General features: G+C 39.3%; 1 protein-coding gene across 13 annotated transcripts in view; it reads right to left on the bottom strand.

The window, feature by feature from the left end:
- CCDC158 (coiled-coil domain containing 158) overlaps positions 1-21,040 on the bottom strand; it is a 102,160-nt gene that overhangs the window by 60,300 nt on the left and 20,820 nt on the right. For 12 of the 13 annotated variants that reach the window (XM_042936146.1, XM_042936155.1, XM_042936150.1 and 9 more), the window contains 8 exons: positions 18,028-18,137; positions 17,588-17,915; positions 17,156-17,232; positions 16,171-16,281; positions 14,745-14,859; positions 7,991-8,110; positions 5,809-6,006; positions 3,958-4,440 (listed from right to left, as the gene is read on the bottom strand). In XM_042936146.1, coding sequence (XP_042792080.1) covers positions 3,958-4,440; positions 5,809-6,006; positions 7,991-8,110; positions 14,745-14,859; positions 16,171-16,281; positions 17,156-17,232; positions 17,588-17,915; positions 18,028-18,137 — 1,542 coding nt within the window. The remainder of the gene's footprint in view (positions 1-3,957; positions 4,441-5,808; positions 6,007-7,990; positions 8,111-14,744; positions 14,860-16,170; positions 16,282-17,155; positions 17,233-17,587; positions 17,916-18,027; positions 18,138-21,040) is intronic. The other variant, XM_042936156.1, reaches the window with a different exon arrangement.

Below are 21,040 nucleotides of genomic sequence, written 5' to 3'. Positions count from 1 at the left end.
AGGCCTCTCTCACTGCACAATCCCTGGGACAGCCTGAGGCATCACATGTATTGGGCATATGCTACCCTGTTCCACCTCATGGAATCAGCTGATGGACTTTCAGTCCTTTCTTAGCCTTTTCAGAAAGGATCCGGCTTTGAGGGCCCGCAGCTCATCCTGGTTCTGTGCTGTCAGCGTGTGCAGGACCCAGCCTGAAGAGGTGAGAGAAACCATATGTTCTGGGGCTCGGATTCCCCTCCCTTCTGCTGCTTGGGCTGTGGAGGGAAATGGTTGTGGCAGTAAAGCTCAGGTTTCTACCTACATCCTCTGTGCCTGTGTGAAGCTCTTCTCACTGGAGGAATTTCCCTGAAGCTGCTCCTGCTCCACGTTTGGGAACTGAAAACTAGTTTCCACCCTCTCCGATCTATCTTTGAATTCTCTGTCCAAACTTTGCCCCGTTAATCTACCCCAACATGGCCTTTGTCCTGTCACCTCCTCCTCTCTATCCAAAACCCTTAATGGCTCTCACACCATCTCTAGGCTGAAGCACACACTGAACTTCCCCTTCCTAGAAATACCTCATTCCCCCTCTTTGCCTATTTCAAGTCCCCGCTTCTCTATGAAGTCTTCATGAGCCACTGCGGTCACAGAGATCCACGCTGCTCTGGGGCCACTCTGATATTAGAAGGTGATGTGTGTTCTCTGGAAATGTATCTAAAAACACCGAGTCTCCGGCCTCATCCTAAACCTACTGTATCAGAAACCCTGGGGTGGGGCTCAGCAGTCTGTGTTTTAACAAGCCCTCCAGGTGACTCTGGTTCTGACTGAGAAGCACTGCCCTATATAATATTTACTCATAGACTGCCTAGGGTCAAATCCCAAGGTAGTGTTCCTCTCAGGTAAGTTATTGAGTCTCTCTGTCTCAGCTTCCACATCTTTAAGATGCGATAACAACATGCCCACCTCATTAGGTTTTTGTGAAGATTAAATTTAATTTTTAGGGTATAAGACTCAACAATGATAGGGTACAAGTCTCTTTTTTCCTTAACAAAAGGTACAACAATCTTCTTTTCTCCTCTAGTAGGTCTGTAAACCTATCTAAAGTTTTCATTGTAAACACTGGCCATTGAGAAGCCTTTATAAATCTCTTTCATGGTGAATTTGACCATCATAAAATATCCTCATGATATAATCAAGTAAAAACTTAAACACCAGGAAATCAAAACAATTTTATAATCAAGAAAACTTAAGGACTAGTTCTTTATGCAATGAGCCTGTATATTTCCATAAGATTAAGTAACTATCATTGGCCCTACTTTTAGAATGAGGAAACTGAGTCATCTAAGGTTTATGTGATTTGTCTCCTTTTACTTACCAAGTCAGAGATACAGGTGATGTAAAGCTTGGGATATCAAATTTTACAATAATTCATCCAATCATATATTTGAGTACCTGCTGGGTGTAATGCATAAAAATACAGGGCAGGGGGTACAAAAATGAAAAAGATGTGTATCCTACTTTGAAGAGTCTGCTGTCTTATGGGGATGAGGGGACACTGCTGTTTAAACCCACTCAGTGCAACAGAGAATGTGACCAGGTTATGACAGATAGAGATAAAGAGCGATAAGGTTCTGAAGGAGAATGGGATGGGGGAAGGGAACATTTACTAAACATCTTCTGTAGACCTGGAATTAGGCTAAGTCCTTGATACATATTTTCTCATTTAAACCTCTAGTAACCAAGTAAAGTTATTGGGGGTCTTTTGTTTGTTCTTTTCTTTGTCTTTCTTTTTTTTAATGTTTATTTTTGCGAGAGAGAGTGCACGTGTGTGGAGGAGGGGCAGAGTGGGGGACAGAGGATTCAAAGCAGGATCTGCTCTGACAGCAGAGAGCCCAATTTGGGCTCAAACTCACAAACCATGTGATCATGACCTGAGTCGAAGTCAGATGCTCAACCAACTGAGCCACTTGGGTACCCCTTTCTTTTTTTTTAATTTTTTTTTTTTTAATTTTAATTTCAGTTAGTTAACATACAGTATTGTATTAGTTTCAGGTGTACAATATAGTGATTCAACACTTGCCTATGACACCTAGTGCTCATCATGACAAGTGCTCTCCTTAATCCCACCACCTATTTAACCCATCACCCACTGACCTCCCCTCTGGTAACCATCAGTTTGTTCTACTTACATAAGAGTCTGTTCTTGCTTTGTATGTCTCTTTTTTTCCCCCTTTCTCATTTTGTTTCTTAAATTCTACATATAGGTGAAAGCATATAATACTTGTCTTTCTCTGACTTATTTTGTTTAGCATAATATTCTCTAGCTCCATCCGTGTCATTGCAAATGGCAAGATTTCGTTCCTTTTATGGCTGAGTAATATTCCATTGTATGTATATATCACATTTTCTTTATCCATTCATCAATATGTATTATTTATATATTTATGATGCTGCCATAAATACAGGGATGGATGTATCCCTTTGAATGAGTGTTTTTGTATTCTTTGGGTAAATACTCATTAGTAAGATTTCTGGATCATAGGGTAGTTCTACTTTTAACTTTTTGAAGAATTTCTATACTGTTTTCCACAGTGGCTGCACCAGTTTGCATTCCCACCAACAGTGCACGAGGGTTCCTTTTTCTCCACATCCTTGCCAACACCTGTTGAAGAAATCCCAGTCTTTTAAAGTGGGTTAAAAATGCACATGCACAACTTCTGCCACCAAGCACTGTTGGGAATGCAAACTGGTGCAGCCACTGTGGAAAACAGGACAGAAGTTTCTCAAAAAGTTAAAAAAAAATAGAACCACCCTACATAGAGCAATTGCCCTACTGTGTATTTACCCAAAGAAAACAAAAATACTAGCGGCACCTGGGTGGCTCAGTTAAGCGTCCAACTCTTGGTTTCAACCTAAGTCATGATCTCAAGGTTTGTGAGTTTGAGCCCCACATTGAGCTCTGAGTTGACAGCGCAGAGCCTGCTTGGGATTCTCTCTCTCTCTGCCCCTTCCCCACTCGCATGCTCTATCTCAAAATAAACAACAACAAAAAATTAAAATACAAAAATACTAATTCAAAGGGATACATGTGCCCCGAAGTTTACAGAAGCATGATCTACAATAGCCAAGTTATGGAAACAGCCCAAGTGTCTATCGATTGGTGAATGGATAAAGAAATGTGAAATATACATACAATGGAATATTACTCAGACATAAAAAGAATGAAATCTTGCCATTTTGCAATGACATGGATGAAGCTAGAAAGTATTACACACTAAGCAAAATAAATCAGTCAGAGAAAGACAGATATTGACTTCCCTCATATGTGGAATCTGACAAAAGAAAGGGGGGAAAAAGAGAGAGAGAGAAAGACAAAGCAAGAACAGACTCTTAAGTATGGGGACAAACTGATGGTTACCAGAGGGGAGGTGGATGAGGGGGATGGTTAAACGGGTGATGGGGATTAAGGAGGGCACTTGGTGTGATGAGCATCGGGTGATGTATGGAAGTGCTGAATCACTATATTGCACAACTGAAACTCATATTACAAAATATGTTAGCTGTTCTTTTTTTTTACAGATATGGAGGCCAAGATTTAGTGAACAATGCAGTGTTTTATAGTCATTGAGTGGTGAGAGATGGGATTCAAAGATGGGTCTGTCTGAAGAGGGAGAAAATACTTCAAACTGTGGGATCAGAAATGGCTTCATGAGGAACCTGGATTTTCTGGGTTTTTTTCTCTTTCGTATCAGTAGTCCTGAACCAGTTTGGGGCCACCCACTCCTTCTGGAATCTAATAAAAGTATGGATCCTTTCTCACAAAAACACACAGATGCACTCAGACACAATTAGTTTCAAACAAGCTCAGAGGGTTCACAGGCCCTCTTCACAGAGCCCCTCCTCAGTGACTTGAGTCAAACTTCCTTAATGAGGGGAAAGCTATTTCAGAAGCTAAGCCACAAAAAAATCTCTACAGACCTTGAATTCCTGTAGCTCCAGTCTCCTATCATTGATCTCCTTTTCGAGCTGAGCCTTTTCCACTTGCATGGCACCAGCTGTTCGTCCATGCTGGCCAACCAGCTGTGTCATGTTTTCGATCTGCTGTCGCAAAATCTCGATCACCTTGTCCTTCTCTGCCATCTGGAGCCTGAGGGCCTCACACTCCGTCTGCACGTTTCTGAGGTGATCTCCCTCCGTCTTCAGGTGCTGTAGCTCCTGCAATTTCAAGTCCACCCGGGAGCGCAGCTTTGTGATCTCCGAATTGGTAGCCTCGATGGCTCTCTCTTTTTCCTGGAGGGAAGCTGTCAGGTCCGAAACGGTCCTCTCTGAGCTCTCCAGGGTCATTTTCTTGGCGGTCAACTCTTCGACCACTTTTCGGAGCATCTCTTTGGTGGATTCAAGCTGAGCAGTCAGGGAGGACACTTTTTCTAGACTTTCGTTCTTTCCCTGAATTGCCGCCATCTGATTGTTAAAGAAAATTTCATGGATTTGGGCAGATAGGTAGAGGCACCCTCAAGAGATGTAACAAGGTAGCTCACAAACATGAAATCATGACTCAGATAATATCTACTTAGACTAACTCAAATCGTTTTGCTGCCAGAACTCTGTACAGGCCACAGACCAAATACAGTTAATGAGACCAAGGTGGAGAGAACTTCATTAGGTAACAGTGCTCCTCCAGAATGGCTTTCTAGTGTGGGAGCTTGGGAAGTTTCCTCTGAGGATGTTTTCTGTAACAATTTAACTTAGGATAACACTGGCGATAGGGGGAAGCATGGTAGGATGATAACTGCCCTTCCTCACGATTTCCCTCCAATGTGCCCCTTAATTCCACCCCTGAGGGAAAAGTGAGTAACGGCTTGTATGCAACATGCACTTACCTTCTCAGGTCTTGTTTGGAAAAGAGTTAAGAATCTAACTCCCAGTGTCTCCTGTCACCTTTCTTCTTGCCCAGCTTGGGCCAAAGAGTAGGAAAATGGCTTTGCCTGGATTTTAAGCCAAGACTGGTCTCTTTGGTTTGCTTTCACATTTGGGGGAACTTAGTCTTTTGTGGGATGCTTTTTATGTCTCTGTGGCAATAAGTGGCCCTGGAACCATGTCCCTTCGGTACCAAAGGTATGGTGCTGTTAATAAAGCAGTCAACGTTTTGTTACTGCTGCACTGAAATGCAGTGCAACCATCTTGTGCATCTATCAGTCTTGATACATCTCGCGCACCAATCAGTTTGGGGGAAAACCAAAACCAGAAAACATGATGGAAACCTTCAACCCTGCTGTTCCTTAGATGTCCCAATGGTTTGATGCTTTTCTGAAATAAGCAACTACTAGGTTGCCAATGTGTACGTGAAAATAAAAAGGCAACTGGGGGCGCCTGGGTGGCTCAGTTGGTTGAGCGTCCGACTTCAGCTCAGGTCACGATCTCACGGTCCGTGAGTTTGAGCCCCGCGTCAGGCTCTGGGCTGATGGCTCAGAGCCTGGAGCCCGCTTCCAATTCTGTGTCTCCCTCTCTCTCTGCCCCTCCCCCATTCATGCTCTGTCTCTCTCTGTCTCAAAAATAAATAAACATTAAAAAAAAATTAAAAAAAAAAAAGGCAACTGGATGGGAATTTCATTAGTCAACAATGAACAAAAAGGAGATAAAGCTTAACATTTTAATTTAATCAGTGGTCAAAAATATAGAAATAAGCAACAGGTTTTTATGACTTGCTCAAAGAATCCATAGCTCTATTTCAGAGCTGTTCCTAGGCCCATGCTTTTTTTTTTTTAAGGCTCTACCAACACACATTTTTCCGAGAAGAGCCTGGGGAAGCCATCCCGGGCTGTGCCTGACCTGCCGCTCCATCTGGCCCTGACACTCGCTCTTCATGGCCTTGAGGAGGGCTTCCAGGCGCTGCAACTCCATGTTCCTATCATCCAGCTCCCGCCGCAGGTGGTCAATGGTGATGCTGTTGCCCGTGTCCCGGTCCCACAGCCGCTTATTCTGCTCCTTCTCCAGACTCAGCTCCTTCTCTCTTTTATGCAGATCAGCCTACAAGAAGTGAGGTGTGTCCTCCGATTTGTATTAAATAATTCAAGAAAAACTCTTATTTTCCTTATATCATCTTTGGAATTTTTATATGATTTGAGAAGCCTCTGGTTGTGGAATCTTATTTTTTTTAATGGCTTAAGAACAACTATTTCCTAGAAGAACATGGTAGCAGTTTGCTTACTTGTAATTTCTAGCATCACAAGTAAATCTCAATGGACTAGTCCCCAAATAGTATAAAACTAAAAGGAGAACACAGTAGATTTTTCAAGTCGTCCTGTTTTTAAGGTTTGGGTTTTCTAGCAAAGGCATTATGCCTCACACCAAGTGTGCTCCTGTAATAAAGAAATGTTCAAAAGCTTGAAAGAATAGCAACAGTCTTTGGTTAACTGCTTCAGAAATGGCAGAACAGTGTTTGGTACTGAGAGGGGAGTAGCAGTTGGCTATGAACAGAATTCTGTTCCTCTTCCACAGCTAAAAAAAAATACATAGTGTTTACTGACAGCGAACACTCAATATAATGGGAGAAACAAAGACAAAGGAAAAAGTAAGACACAGACACAAAAAACTGGAAGTGGTTTGTCATTAAAGAGACACAGCTAAGCAGGGCACCTGGTGGCTCAGTTAAGCATCCGACTTCAGCTCAGGTCATGATCTCCTGGTTCATGAGTTCAAGCCCCATTTTGGGCTCTGTGCTGTCAGAGCCCCTCTCTCTCTGATCCTCTGACCCCCTCTCTCTCTTCCTCCCCCCCCCCCCCCGCTCACACTCTCTCTCTAAAATAAATAATTTAAAAAGAGAGACCCAGCTAAGCAAAAACAGAAAGAAATCACTGAGGAGATCAAAATTCTTCAAGAAGGCATTTGAGTCGGACCTTATGACCAGCTTGGAAATGCAGAGATCAGGAAGAAGGGACTGGAAAGGTGGATGTGTGATTTGATTGGAGTACTGGGGGCATGTAGAGAGAAAGGATCAGAAAGGTAAGCTGTGGCCAGATTATGAACAGTTTTGAAAGGTATAGATAGAGTCTGACTTTTATGGGGAAAATAATTTTGGAGTCATAATGACATAATCAGAGTGATATTTTAGAAGATGAGTATGGCAGCACTTTACAGGCCAGACTGAAGAGGGGGAAAACTGGAGGTAGGAACCCTAGTAAGGAGACGTTGCCCTGCTCCAGGTTAAATGAGGGGCTTGAACCAAGGGGTAGTGGTGGTAAGAATGAAAAGGGGAGGGGAGGGTTTTCAAGGTCTTTCAAACAATCTGAAAGATTTTCAAATTAGATCTGAGGACTTGGGGACACATGCAATAGGAGGGAAAGATGTGAAGGACTATCCCAAGGTTTGGAGCTGGTCACACACAGCTGCCGGCTCTACCTTTAACGTTTTGCTCCTCAAACCCCGTGTCAGCCTATGAAGGATGGCTCCACCAGCAGAGGGCACTATACCCTACAGAGGGGTCTGGGAGTGAGAAGTGTATTCTACTGTACTGCCAATATCACATATAGGAATACCAAACATCTCCTTTCCTAAATTTCTTACCCTACAGTACCTCTGACAGAGGGCACAGGTTGCTTCACTACTATTGGGATCCTATTTCCTTTCTTTAAAATAATTTTTTTTAACCTCAACTTCCATTCAAATGTTCTGTACACACATGTCTGTGTTTTGAATGTTATTTGGCTTGAAAACAAACACTCCATACTACCTCGGTTTAGTAGAACACATTTATCTAATTGAAAGATGGGTCAACTGAAGACTAGCTTCACCTAATTTATAAGCTTTAACAGTTCTGCTTAAGGAAAACAAAATAGGTAAAGTTTAGAACATTTATATTCAAAACTTGAATAATGTCAAGATATTCTGTTGTGTATGTATGCGCAAATGTTTTGTAAAATTTGTAATTTTATAAATAAAACCAGTTTTATGAAACATTTTGGTGAGAAACTTCCTAGAATTAATCTCATTCATATTTAGAGCATAGTCTTACCAACAGCTTTTGAAGCTGATCGTCCAAATTTCCTGATTCCTGACTGAACTGATCACGTTCTGTCCGTGCCTCAGTTAGCTCAGAGTTGGCAAGGACTAACTGCTTTTCGAGCTCTTCTATCTAGAAGGAAAGCAGAAATCAATCTGACTATGTTAGTGGGGAATATAAAATAAATACAGTCTTTGGAAAACGGTATTATTTTGGGGGCAAAAATAAAAGCTTACTATGATATGTTTTGCAAAGTTTTCTAAACTTAAGATCTATGTAGAATTATAAGAGGGAAATTAGCCAAAATGAAATATTTGATGCTGTTAGATATGGGCACTGTTTGTAATCTCTCTTTTTCACACCATTCAAGGTTTGTCTCCTTTGAGTATGTGTTCTGTCATTTGGTACTTAAGGAAATTTGGTGTGGCATAAATAACATTGTATACAGCCCACACAAATGGCATGCATTATAGGCAGAAGAGTTATTTTGTTTTAGAGTATCAGAGCTTCAATAATAAAAGGCATCGAATATGCAAGGTAGGCTGAGGTTAAGATCTCAGACAATGGAGACTCCAGGTTTGGATTTTAGCTGAGCCACACAAATTCATAATTTAGGTATTGAGATATTAAAATAATGGGACCATGTTGCTACTTAGTGTTATCACTAAAATACTACTTCCACAACCAGTAAAAAGAAATCCCTGGTATCTGCATAAATGCTACATATTCCTTCTTACTTCTAAGGCATCTATTCAATAGGCTTCCAGATTTATTATGTCAAGAATAAAACTTATTGGTTTGGATAATGAACTGTGATTAAAATTTCTTCGAGAATATATGAGCAAGAGTAATTTTTTCTTGATGAGTCTCTATTTTTACCTGGACCAGGTTCATTTAAGATCTTCATTTATTAATTCAACACATACTTAGTGCTTATATGAACACACATATATGCAACTACCTCTTTGATAAATGCTAAGTATGAATACACAGAATTTATATACCTTTCTGTATATACAGAATCATATACCTTTAAAAAAGTAGATTATATAGGCTCATCAAACAGTTTCACATTTGCCTACAGAGTAGAATCAGAGCCCGCAAGGATTGAAATATACATTTTAATATTTGCCTCGGATATATTTTAAAACTGGCTTTACATTTGACTGTATGTTAGATATAAACAAGTATTTCACAAGAATGAAATATACATAAAACATTAGGCTACAGCAGAAATGTGTTAATAGGTTCTACTAATCCTATAAAGGAAATTCTTGCACTCTGGCACTCCTTTGGAGGCATATATGGAAAAAAGCCATACAACAACTCCACCTCTGTGGCATGAGTAGCTTCCTAAGGAAAATGGATGAACAGTGTCGGTTGATATGATCCCTTGAGTTCTATTATTATTGGGAAAGACTAAGTCAGCACACACTTAGTAATGGCATTAGGAATACTTACGGAAAAGCCCGCAAACTTTTATGTGGGTGGACAAATATAATCAGAGAGGCAACATGATCAGGCTAAGAGCCAAACACCTTAGGTTCTGGTAGAGGTGCTGTCACATAACCTCTCTGAGTCTCAATTTTTGTCATCTATAATTTGAAAAAAGTAATCTAGAAGATCTTTCAAACGCTTTTTTTTTTTTTTTTTTGCACGAGAAGAACAGTATTAATAGAGCTGAAATTCTATAATTTCCACCTGTCTTTGGAAACAAAGTATGGTCAAAGAAACCATATTTTGAGCTATACATTTAATAAGAACAGTTTCAACTTGAACAGTTTCAACTTGAAGAGTTGCTCATATGACTAAAACAAACATTTTCTAGTCTGAGTTTGGCATAAAACTATTTTCTCTTTGAGCAAAGTATTTGTAGATGTGCTTTAAAAGCTTAAATTAAGACTTGCTATTTTGTCTGTTGTCATTAAAAAAAAAAAAAGTTCTGGATGACCACTTGATAACATCAAACTAGATGGTGAAAATCTATGAGGCCACATTTTTAAATAGAAAAGGAAGAAAGGAACAAAGAAAAAGAAAAGAGCCAAGTCTTCTCTTTCGTCTAAGTCTACTGAGCATCAGAAGTTCCTCCAGACCCCTGCAGGAACATTGGTTTTGTACTTGTCAGTACTGACTCAGCTGCTATAGCTCTGCTTTTACCTTTCACTTTTTAGAATAAAAATATTTATGTTAGTTAATCAATCACAAAGATAAATGGAGAGTGAAAGGGAAAACCACTGACGTAGCAGCTGAGCTGATACAAACAGCTGTACAAAACACCTCAAAGCCTTTTGAAATGTCCAGAATAAATATTTACTGACATCTGAGATATATCAAAGGTTTTTTCTTTTTCTTTTCTTTTTCCATAGCAGCACTGGTTTTCCCTTTCACCATCTATGAATCTACTTTTTGTTTTAGATCACTGGACAAATACTTGGATCTCACTCTAATCTTTACAGTGATTTTAGAGATGTTACCAATCACACCAAATTGTATCTTTTGTGTTCTGTGTTCAAAGACGGCACAGATGTTGGATAATGAGGGACGCTGCAGGTCAGCACGGAGGTGCATGGGCAGAACTATGCAAAGATGTTTGCACAGAATCTTCCTGCACGGTACAGAGCTCCAGCCAGTGCTACTAAATCTTTACTTTTTGAGTACGAAATTCAGCCCCAAATGCTTTCAGAGTAGGAAAAAATAAACTTAGAGTCAAGATCATGAGATATTTTTGTTGTCAAAAAGCGAAAGTTAAGAGTAAAGCCAAATCTACAGAGCCAATAGTGACAGCTTCTACTGGTCCAAATTCGTAAAGGGGGATTCTGGAGGCTCTCCTAAAATGGAAAGAGAAGAATAGAAAAAAAGCATTACAGTAGAACACTTATGCAAGCTATAAAAACTACATCTACAATTTTCTTTGAAATACAGTTTCTATTTTCATCAATATGAAAATACTTCTGTTATTCTGAAGAGACACACGGCCCTAGCGAGTCTTCTCTCAATTTATGCTTTTTAGTTAGAAAAGTTTGTTTCAGACCTATCACATCATCATTTTTTTTTAAATAATAAAGATTTTTTTTTTCTGAAGGAATCTGACCTCAGGAGAAAACACTAATACTGTCTCTCATAAAATATGTTGATGCGTGGTATCAGCACACTCATGTTTCTTTTCACACAAATCTCACTTTTAATCATAGTTTTTACGTATTATTCTCTTTGGCTTTTTTACCTTATTGTTATTTGGATAGTGTATACTAAAATGTTCACACGAGCAGTAGAAAATAGATTTTGAAGTTCTCAAAGGCTTTAGCAATGTAGAGTCAAGGTACATGACAATGAAAAAAATTAAACAGAAGAATTTGTGGTTTTTAGATTTTGTATTCAATTCATTACAACAAAAACATTTCATAACAATAGAATTTTTCAAGGCCCCCAAAATGAAATCCTTCTGTTAATTAGCTTGATCTCTCCTGCTCAGTTGCACCATGTACTGATGACATTTCAGGCCAAAGTATATTCAACTCTATAGTAAGATGACAGATAATCCTCTGTCAGTGTTCCCTGACTAAAGGGAGTTACTATTAAGAGAGCCCAGTTAACCACCATCTAGGTACCAACTCCACAGGTTCAACATGTTATGAATCTCAGTGATCTGGATTAAAAGTAGCTAAGCTAATACATACACCCTTCTTTCTATTCAATGTTGACTGCTTAAGGCTAACAACATTATTAGCACTCCACTGTTTACATTAGGGCAAAATAAGATAACTATTCTAACCTTCTACTATATGTATCATTGTATATCTATATGGCCTCAAAGCATTCATATGAAAAAGTCTACAGTCATTCATCAGGATGCTCATGCTTCTACAATGCCAAAGAGATAAATATTTATAAAAATTCATAAACTATTTTGTATTCTTTATATGTAACTAAATTTCTCACCATGCTGAAATTTAGAGTTGATAAGTATGGTGCTGTATACAGACTGTACGTGAATTAGCAAACAATGGGTGATAGCTTATGGAGGGGTAATTTTTCCAAGCAACATTTTTCCGTTACAATGGAAAGCTACATATAGCACTTTCAAATTATGTAAGGAGACACAAGTAAGTTGAGTTTTGCTTAGTACTTCACAGCTTTTCAAAGAGTTTGTCAATAAACAATGAATATTCAATCTGTTCAAAATGGGTTGAGTAGTGCTGAGTATCAGTCAGTGGATTGGGCTATAACACAACAGCTCTCCCATCTAGTCTCTCACTGCTGGGACTTTCCGGGCTCACTTCTGCCAATGTGCCTGCCTCCACCAGACCAAGTACTAGAGCCTCTTTCTGCCCCATGCTGTGCTGAAAGCAGGCCCATCCTGCAAGGCGACATCAAGACCTTTCATGCAGGCTTGGTTTGCCCAGAAAGGGGTGGACATTCCTGCTATCAATCTTCAGGGGAAAAGCTCACTTTGAGAAAAGAAACTAGAACACAAAAAGCAGGGCTCAGAGAAGCAGAAAAAAACAAACATTTCTCTCTAGGCTTCTGTTTGTTGGTTTAGCCTCTAAGCAGTCCAAGATTCCTGAAGGCTACTCTTAAGTGGCAGTGGTTGAAATGACCTTGACACAAGGATTTTGGCTAAGAGTTAAGCATGCAGTCTAGTAAGGCAGTGTTATTCAAACTGCAAGGGGGCCAGTGAATCATGGTATCAACTTAGTGAGTAAAAATATCAGCATCTGAAGAGAACAGAGAAGAGCCAGCATCACATGTAACCGGGGTAAATACTGTTCAGTGAAAGTTGCTTCAGTTAGCATGTGTGTAGTAGATAGATCATAAGGTAAGCTATTTCTTACTGTGGGTAGTGATCAACAATTGTTTAAAAGCCAAGGCTATAAGAGCATCTAAATCTCATAACTAAGATTATATAGTATCATGTTACTCTGTATTGTTTTAGAATTTAGCGAAGTCATGTCTAAATTTTCCATTCTTATTTTGACTGTGCCACAGGGAATGAAGGTCACGGTATTACATTCTGTGCTTGCACTCCACTCGAGAACCAAGGAGGAACAGCCCCCTCCTGTGGCCAGCACAGGGGTGACAGCGGTAATTAAATGAGGGGCTGCCCATAGGAGGGCAAATGTCTGGAAGAATTAGTGCTGCGCCGCTCTGGAAAACAGTGTGGAGGTTCCTCAAAAAATTAAAAATAGATCTACCCTATGACCCAGCAGTAGCCCTGCTAGGAATTTACCCAAGGGATACAGGAGTGCTGATGCATAGGGGCACTTGTACCCCAATGTTTATAGCAGCACTCTCAACAATAGCCAAATTGTGGAAAGAGCCTAAATGTCCATCAACTGATGAATGGATAAAGAAATTGTGATTTATATACACAATGGAGTACTACGTGGCAATGAGAAAGAATGAAATGTGGCCCTTTGTAGCAACGTGGATGGAACTGGAGAGTGTGATGCTAAGTGAAATAAGCCATACAGAGAAAGACAGATACCATATGTTTTCACTCTTATGTGGATCCTGAGAAACTTAACAGGAACCCATGGGGGAGGGGAAGGGAAAAAAAAAAAGAGAGAGAGAGGTTAGAGTGGGAGAGAGCCAAAGCATAAGAGACCCTTAAAAACTGAGAACAAACTGAGGGCTGATGGGGGGTGGGAGGGTGGGGAGGGTGGGCGATGGGTATTGAAGAGGGCATCTTTTGGGATGAGCACTGGGTATTGTATGGAAACCAATTTGACAATAAATTTCATATATTTTAAAAAAAAAAGAATTAGTGCTGCGATATTCAACTGCTTCTTCCCATGTGAAGTGTTTTTCTGGTACTGTTACCCCGTAGAATTGGGCTATATTTTAGGGGAAATCTGGCAGCTTCCTTATATTCTATTTCTTCCCCATCACCTAAGGTGTGAGAAATCAGCTAAAAGCAACGGTTAGAACTGGAGGCTCTCTTACGAGGTAGGATGACTTTTTGGTGAAACTGGGACAATTTGGAGATGAAAGGTGGTATTCACAAAACAGGACACTGGGATAGCAGGTGCAGACTGGACTGTTGCCGGCAAACAGGCATGTATAGTTGGTCGCCTTTCTCACATGGAATAAAGAACATGAGCTCCTCTGGATGGTAGCTCTTTGCTTATTTTTTAGGGTCTCTGACACTGCTTTACAAATGCCTGAGAGTAACACAAGCATAAGCTCTGGATAAATGGTTGGTAATGATAGTGAATACCTTGTCTTTAGCTATGGAAAGTGAGAGAACAAAAAACCCCCAGAAAATCAAATATTCATTAATATCTGCTTTTAAAAGGAATTGTGTGATGAAAGATGATTTATCTTCCTAATTATTTTTTATTTAGACTAATCTTATTAATTTGGTTTGCTAGCCACACGATGATTAATAACTAGGAGTTGAAGTAAAACTAGGAGGTAGGCCCCTAAAGTAGTAGGGGGGGACCACTTGGTACCAGAATACTTGTTAAAACTAAGCCTTGTAAAAATAATTTAAGTGGTCTTATTTTTAACTTACGTTTCTAGAAACTTACTTGTAAGTGTGCAAAACTTTCTTTTTCCAGAAATGAATTAATTTGAGCAAACAAGTTAAATTAAACTTGTTTACAATTTAACATATAGATATTTGGCATCCTCCTACTCCATCTTAAAAACTGCTTTTAATTTGATATTACTTTGATTCCTCATTTTCAAATAAACTATTTAAAAATGTGTAATTAAATCTGTGTATAATAGTCTGTGGTAACAGAGCAGCAAAATCTGATCTCACCTTGTCTTCATACAGCCTTTTGGCTTCCCTTAATTCAGAACGTAGCTGAGAAACAGTAGATTCCAGATCACTGAGTTGACGCATATACATTGAATTTTGGTTTCTTGCTTGTTCTCTAAGAAGGGTTTAAAAGGAGAATAAAAGCAAACAGCAAACTGAGACTAAGTGTGATATCTAAGAATACTCTAGCATTTAGATACTTCCACTAGTTCCTTTATATGGCATTGCTAGGCCAAAAGTCTGTTTTTGTTTCTTTGTTTTTGTTTTTAATGTTCACTCATCCATTTTTGAGAAACAGAGTACAAGCGGGGCAGGGACAGAGACGGAGACACAGAATCTGAAGAAGGCTCCAGGCTCTGAGCTGTCAGCACAGAGCCCGATGCAGGGCGAACTGTAAGATCATGACCGAGCTGAAGTTGGATGCTCAACCAACTGAGCCACCCAGGCTCCCCCAAAGTCTTTTATTTTCCAAAATTGCTTCCTAAAAGCTTCAGCTCAACAATGTTGTTAAGTGTTGAAGCTAGATGGTGTATATACGAGTTCATGCATACTATTTTCTCTCTATTTTTATATGTGATTAAAAATGTCCCTAGAGGGGCGCCTGGGTGGCGCAGTCGGTTAAGCGTCCGACTTCAGCCAGGTCACGATCTCGCGGTCCGTGAGTTCGAGCCCCGCGTCAGGCTCTGGCTGATGGCTCGGAGCCTGGAGCCTGTTTCCGATTCTGTGTCTCCCTCTCTCTCTGCCCCTCCCCCGTTCATGCTCTGTCTCTCTCTGTCCCAAAAATAAATAAAAAACGTTGAAAAAAAAAAAAAAGTCCCTAGAAAAACTTCTAATACATAACCTCAAATTATAAAGTTATTTATATGTATACATATAAATATATACATAAGTATATATACACACATAGTGTGAGTGTGTTTGATTGGTCTTATCAGTTGAGATATGAACAATATTTAAGACATCCAATTCCAAGAGTCCTAAATACTTGCAATATTCCTTTTTTTTAGACAATTTTTTTTAATATTTATTTTTGACAGAGAGAGAGAGAAAGACAAAGTGTGAGTGTGGAGGGGGAGAGAGACAGACAGACAGACACAGAATCCAAAGCAGGCTCCAGGCTCTGAGCTGTCAGCACAGAGCCCGACGCGGGGCTCGAACCCACGAACCGCGAGATCATGACCTGAGCCGAAATTGGATGCTCAACAATTGAGCCACCCAGGCGCCCCACAAATAACACTGCTTAGATGGTCATACGACATTATCATTTAAGTAACCTTCTCAATTCATTTAAATGTTAGAAAAGTTTTACTTTCTTATGGAATCTGTAAGCAAAGTTTAAAAGATTTTAGGACACAACATAAATGAAATAGTATCTCTAAAATGAAGATAAATGGCTACCAATTTCAAACCACCAGGACACACATACTGAATGATTTCCAGTTGACTCTGGATGCTATTGGCTTGGCTTCGAGCACTGCTAGCTTTCTCGGTAAGTCCTGTTATTTCAATTTCATGTTCACTTATTAACTGCTCAATCCTATAAGAAGAATGTGGTGTTTGTTATTTGATACAAAACATTTTGTTTGACTATTACTTATTCTAAAAACTAATGATTTTCTTTGGGATGAGCACTGGGTGTTGTATGGAAACCAATTTGACAATAAATTTCATATATTGAAAAAAAAAAACTAATGATTTTCAACACTCTCAAATTCAGTATTTTGTTTTGACTTTGAATATGCTACTCATTTTAGGTTTTGGAAGTCAGATTTTTAAAAAATTTTACAATGGTAATAAATTCCAAGTACTAAATATTATATGACACACCTAGGGAAGTGTCCTTTATGCCAAAATATTAGAAATACAAAAACAGGTTTTTAAATATTCACACTAAATCATAAAGGCTTTACATCATAAAGCTATGCATTAGGCTCAGGTCAGGTTTTGCCAACAAATGAATGACAAAGGCTCTCTCTTTGACCAAACCTAAGTCAGGCTCCTCTGAGGCCTCTTCTAGGTCTTGACTTTGGCACCCTTCACCCCTGCCCTTGGCCTGCTCAGGCTTAGTAAAAATCCCCCTGTCCTTGATGTGTCCTCTTAGTGATTTTCCATCCACTGCCCCTTTCACCTGCTCCTTGGCTGTAAATCTCTGCTTTCTTGGTTGAGGTGAGAGAGCTAAGGCTCAACTCTCTCCCCTAATGCAAAACTCCTACTACAATAGCTTTGAATAAAGTCTTCCTTAACCCTCTTAATAAGTATCAGAATAATTTTTCTTTTCACATGAATTTACCACAAACCTATGAAGAAAACTGCTTTGTTTCAGAACATTTTAGATTTTGGAATTTCTGATGAGGGACTGTAAACCTATGGTTTCTTCACTATGACTATCTATACTTCTGTCAGAAACCCACCTATCTTGATGTTGTTGAAGAAGCAGTTCTATTTTGTTCTGTGATTCAGACTTCAGTGCTTCAAGCTGCTCCTCTACCTAGTTATAAAGAAGAGACAATGATTTAGGGACTGGTAAATCTACATTTTGGAAAAGTTGGAGAGCTTCCAACTAAAGGAACTCTTTGGAAAGAAGCAAATAAAAGTAATACTGAAACTGAATACATTCTATCACTGTATTTCATTAGAGCGTTTACTTTGGTTATACTCTCACGAAGCCACACAGGCAAATCGAGCTAGTTCCCTTAATTTATTGAGAGATCATTGTAAATAACTTATTTTAGAGAACAAAAATGAGAACTTGCCTTACTTTTAAGAACTCAGAAAATTATACACCTAATACTATTCTCTTAATGGATTTTAATATAAAATTGAATAGTGTTCTCACCACTTACTGGAAATATCCTCCCTTTAAGATAAGATATCTCTGTGTCTAATTCTCTTAGGATTTTGCTAATAGCTGAGCCCATGTTGCGGAAGTGGAGAGTAGACACGCTGTCGTGTTCATATATCTTCTTGCCTGAGGCTTCTTCAAAGTCAACTAGGACTGATCTGATATCTTGAAGCACTCCCTCGTGACTCAGCATCATCTTTCTCAGCTGCTCTATCTGTGTGTTGCTATCTCTCAGCATGTCCTCCTTAAGGCATTTGGCAGCTTCAAGTTCATGAACTGTATTTTGAAGCTGATTTCTTAAATCTTCCTGGGACTGGCTCTCCCTTCGTCTAGAAGTAGGTGAAAGAGAAGAAACAATATTGACAAAACTCATGTTCACACAAGTAGTTTTATGCTACAAAGAGTCAAACTTTAAAATAATTTTAGGTAGCGAATCCCAACCTGATGTCAGCCATGGCATCTCTCTCCATTTGCATCTCTTGAAGTTTTGTTTGCAAATCAATGACGGATTGCCTTAAGTAAAACTTTTGTTTCTCATGCAATTCATTGCTCTGAAAAAAAAAAAAAAAGCCACACAAATCAGTCTTCACCAGAGGAACATATTTCCTTACAGCTAATAATCTCTAAAAAATCCATGTATTATTAATTTACTTTTATGCGTACTTCCTTCTCCTTTCACCATAGTTCAGGGTCTAATTAATCATACCTCACCTAGGTTACTGAACTATCTTAACTAGACTCAAAACTTGGCCCCTTTCAGAATCACTTCTTTACTTAACCAAAACACTATTTCTAAAACAAATCAGACCTCCAGCTCAAGATAGAGATAGAACGAAATTTTGTTCTTGAAAACAAGAAATTGGTTAAAATTCTGTAAACAGAAAAGTTGATCTAAAAAATTAAAAAGAAAGTCAATCCCCACCCCCAACCCACTTAAAAACTTGACAGCAGACAACCAGTACCCAAAATGCAAAGTGTTCTACTACAAAGAAATTCATTCAGATCTCTAAAATCAGGCACTGAGGCATCTTCCAGCATAATAACTGATGACAGCTAATCATCTCAAAGCCAAGCCATTGATTTCCGCCAGTGATAGAGAGCTTGCCATCAGCTTTTTTACTGCTCATCTTTGAGTATGAACAAAAGCAAACAAACCAACAAACAAATACCACTGAACTCCTGAAGAAAGATTATAAAATAAAAAAACAGAGACCAAGATTAAACAAAGAAACACACACACACACACACACAAAAGGACCCAAAGAATCAAAGTTATGAAGCAATGGAAGAACACTTTTTAAAACTTACATTTGCAGAAAAATTTGAGGGACATTACAGCTATAAAGAACAAAATACTATGCCAAAGAAGTGATCAGGGCAGAAGAAAGAGTTCTTGGAAATTAAAAATATACTTACACGCTAAAAAAGCTGCAATAGGAATGCTGGAAGTCAAGAAATGTCCCCCCAAAGTAGGAAAAGTAGGTAAAACTTTTGAAAGAAAAGGTAAGAGACTTAGAGGGTCAACCTAGGAGACACTAATTGACTAGAAGGAGCTGCAAAAGAGAGAACTGAGAAAACAGAGGGAAAGAAACTATCAAAGAAAAAAACAACTGAATTCTTCAAAGCTGAAAAGTACATATCTGCAGACCAAAATGATCCACTGAATCCCCAGCACAGTGAATGAAAAAACTAAAACCCACAGCTGTGCACATTATGGTAGAATTTCAGAGACAGAAGAGCCTAAAGCCTCCAAAGACAAACCTCAATTAACCAAAAACATATCATCTACAAAGGAGCAAGTATCCGACATCTACTTCTCAGTAGCAATACAAAATTCAAGGACACAATATTTTCAAAGGATTGAGAGAAAATGACTGCTAACTTACCAAACTAAAGTCATCCTCAGAATGCAAAAATCCATAAAATGTATGTCCCATATACCCTTTCTCAAATTTCTGAAGATGTGCTTTGACTAAATGAAGAAGTAGATCAAGAAAAAGGAAGCCAGAAAAAGGTGAGCCCTGGAAATCATGGATCCATTCAGGAAAGCAGTGATAAGAAGAAAACAGTTCGTTATATGCAGACCTGAGGAGAAACTCACATAGACTGGAAAACAGGTCAGAAGACTCCTGAAGAGCCCTGGGTCAAAGGGGAATTTGAGAGAAAACCTACATGATGGTTCTTTAAGAAAAAAAAAAAAAAAATGACGATATGATAAAGGAAAACGGCACAAAGAAAAAGACAGGCAATTAAGAACCACCAGAGGGGTGCCTGGGTGGCTCAGTTGTTTGGGCGACTGACTTCGGCTCAGGTCATAATCTTGCAGCTTGTGAGTTCGAGCCCCGTGTCGGGCTCTGTGCTGACAGCTCAGAGCCTGGGGCCTACTTCAGATCCTGTGTCTCCCCCTCTCTCTACCCCTCCCCTGCACACGCTCTGTGTCTCTCTGTCTCTCAAAAATAAATAAACGTTAAAAAAATTTTTTTGTTAAAGAACCACCAGAAAAAACACTACACAGGAAAGGAAATGTAATAGGATCCTAGTGGATTCTGCAGTCGGCAATGTTTATATAGTCAATATAGGGTTAAGGTCCTTTAGCTTTTCCTCTTATAGTCCAGGTGAATAACTACAGTATAGTCTGAACTTTGGATGGCAACAGTGCAAATGGAAACAGGTTTGAGAAATGTATATGAGATATGCCGGATGGACATGGTGATAAAGTGATGCCAGGGAAGAGGTATCAAGAATAAGTGAGGTTTTTGCCTCGTGCTACTATGCAAGGGTGGCCCCGCATATAGTTAGAAGGAACACTGGGACAAGAGTAGGTTTGGGGGCGAGATCACGTATACAGCTAGAAATGTTGAGTTCATAGAGCCTCAGAAACATCTCATGTAGAAATGTCAAGTAGGTACGTGGATACACGAACTGGTGCCAGAGCTAAGATAAGAGGTCTGTACTAGAAATGTAAGTTGAACAATCATTGGCATATAAATGGCAATAGATGCCATGGGAATCACTATGACTATTTTGGATGGTATTTTTGCTGGAACAAGAAACAAAATGAGTAAGCTCAAGGAAAATCAGGAGAGTGTGTTTCTTCTCAGACCCAGCAGAAAAGAGTGCTTCAAGAGGAAGAGGATAATCACCTGTGTCAAATGTTGCTGAAAAGTAAGAAAAGGAATGGAAAGCATGGTTGCTTACCCTACTATAGCACAGATCTCACTGTTGCTATCATTTTCTATTTAAATATCTCAGCCACAGACTATAAATGTGTACATAGAAAGGATGATGTCTTTTCCATCTTTATATACCCAGCACATCTGTTACACAGGAGGTTCACGCTAAATATTACAAGTATCCAAATAGCCCTGTTGTTCATTTAGTGATTTAACACACATTTACTGGGAGCCAATCAAGTGTCAAGATACTCTGCCAGAGGATGGATATGGAAAATAAA

Source organism: Panthera leo, chromosome B1 (assembly GCF_018350215.1).
Source record: "Panthera leo isolate Ple1 chromosome B1, P.leo_Ple1_pat1.1, whole genome shotgun sequence".
Taxonomy (NCBI): Eukaryota; Metazoa; Chordata; class Mammalia; order Carnivora; family Felidae; genus Panthera; species Panthera leo.
The sequence above is the reverse complement of the archived record's forward strand: the minus strand, read 5'-3'. Positions and strand labels throughout refer to the sequence as shown.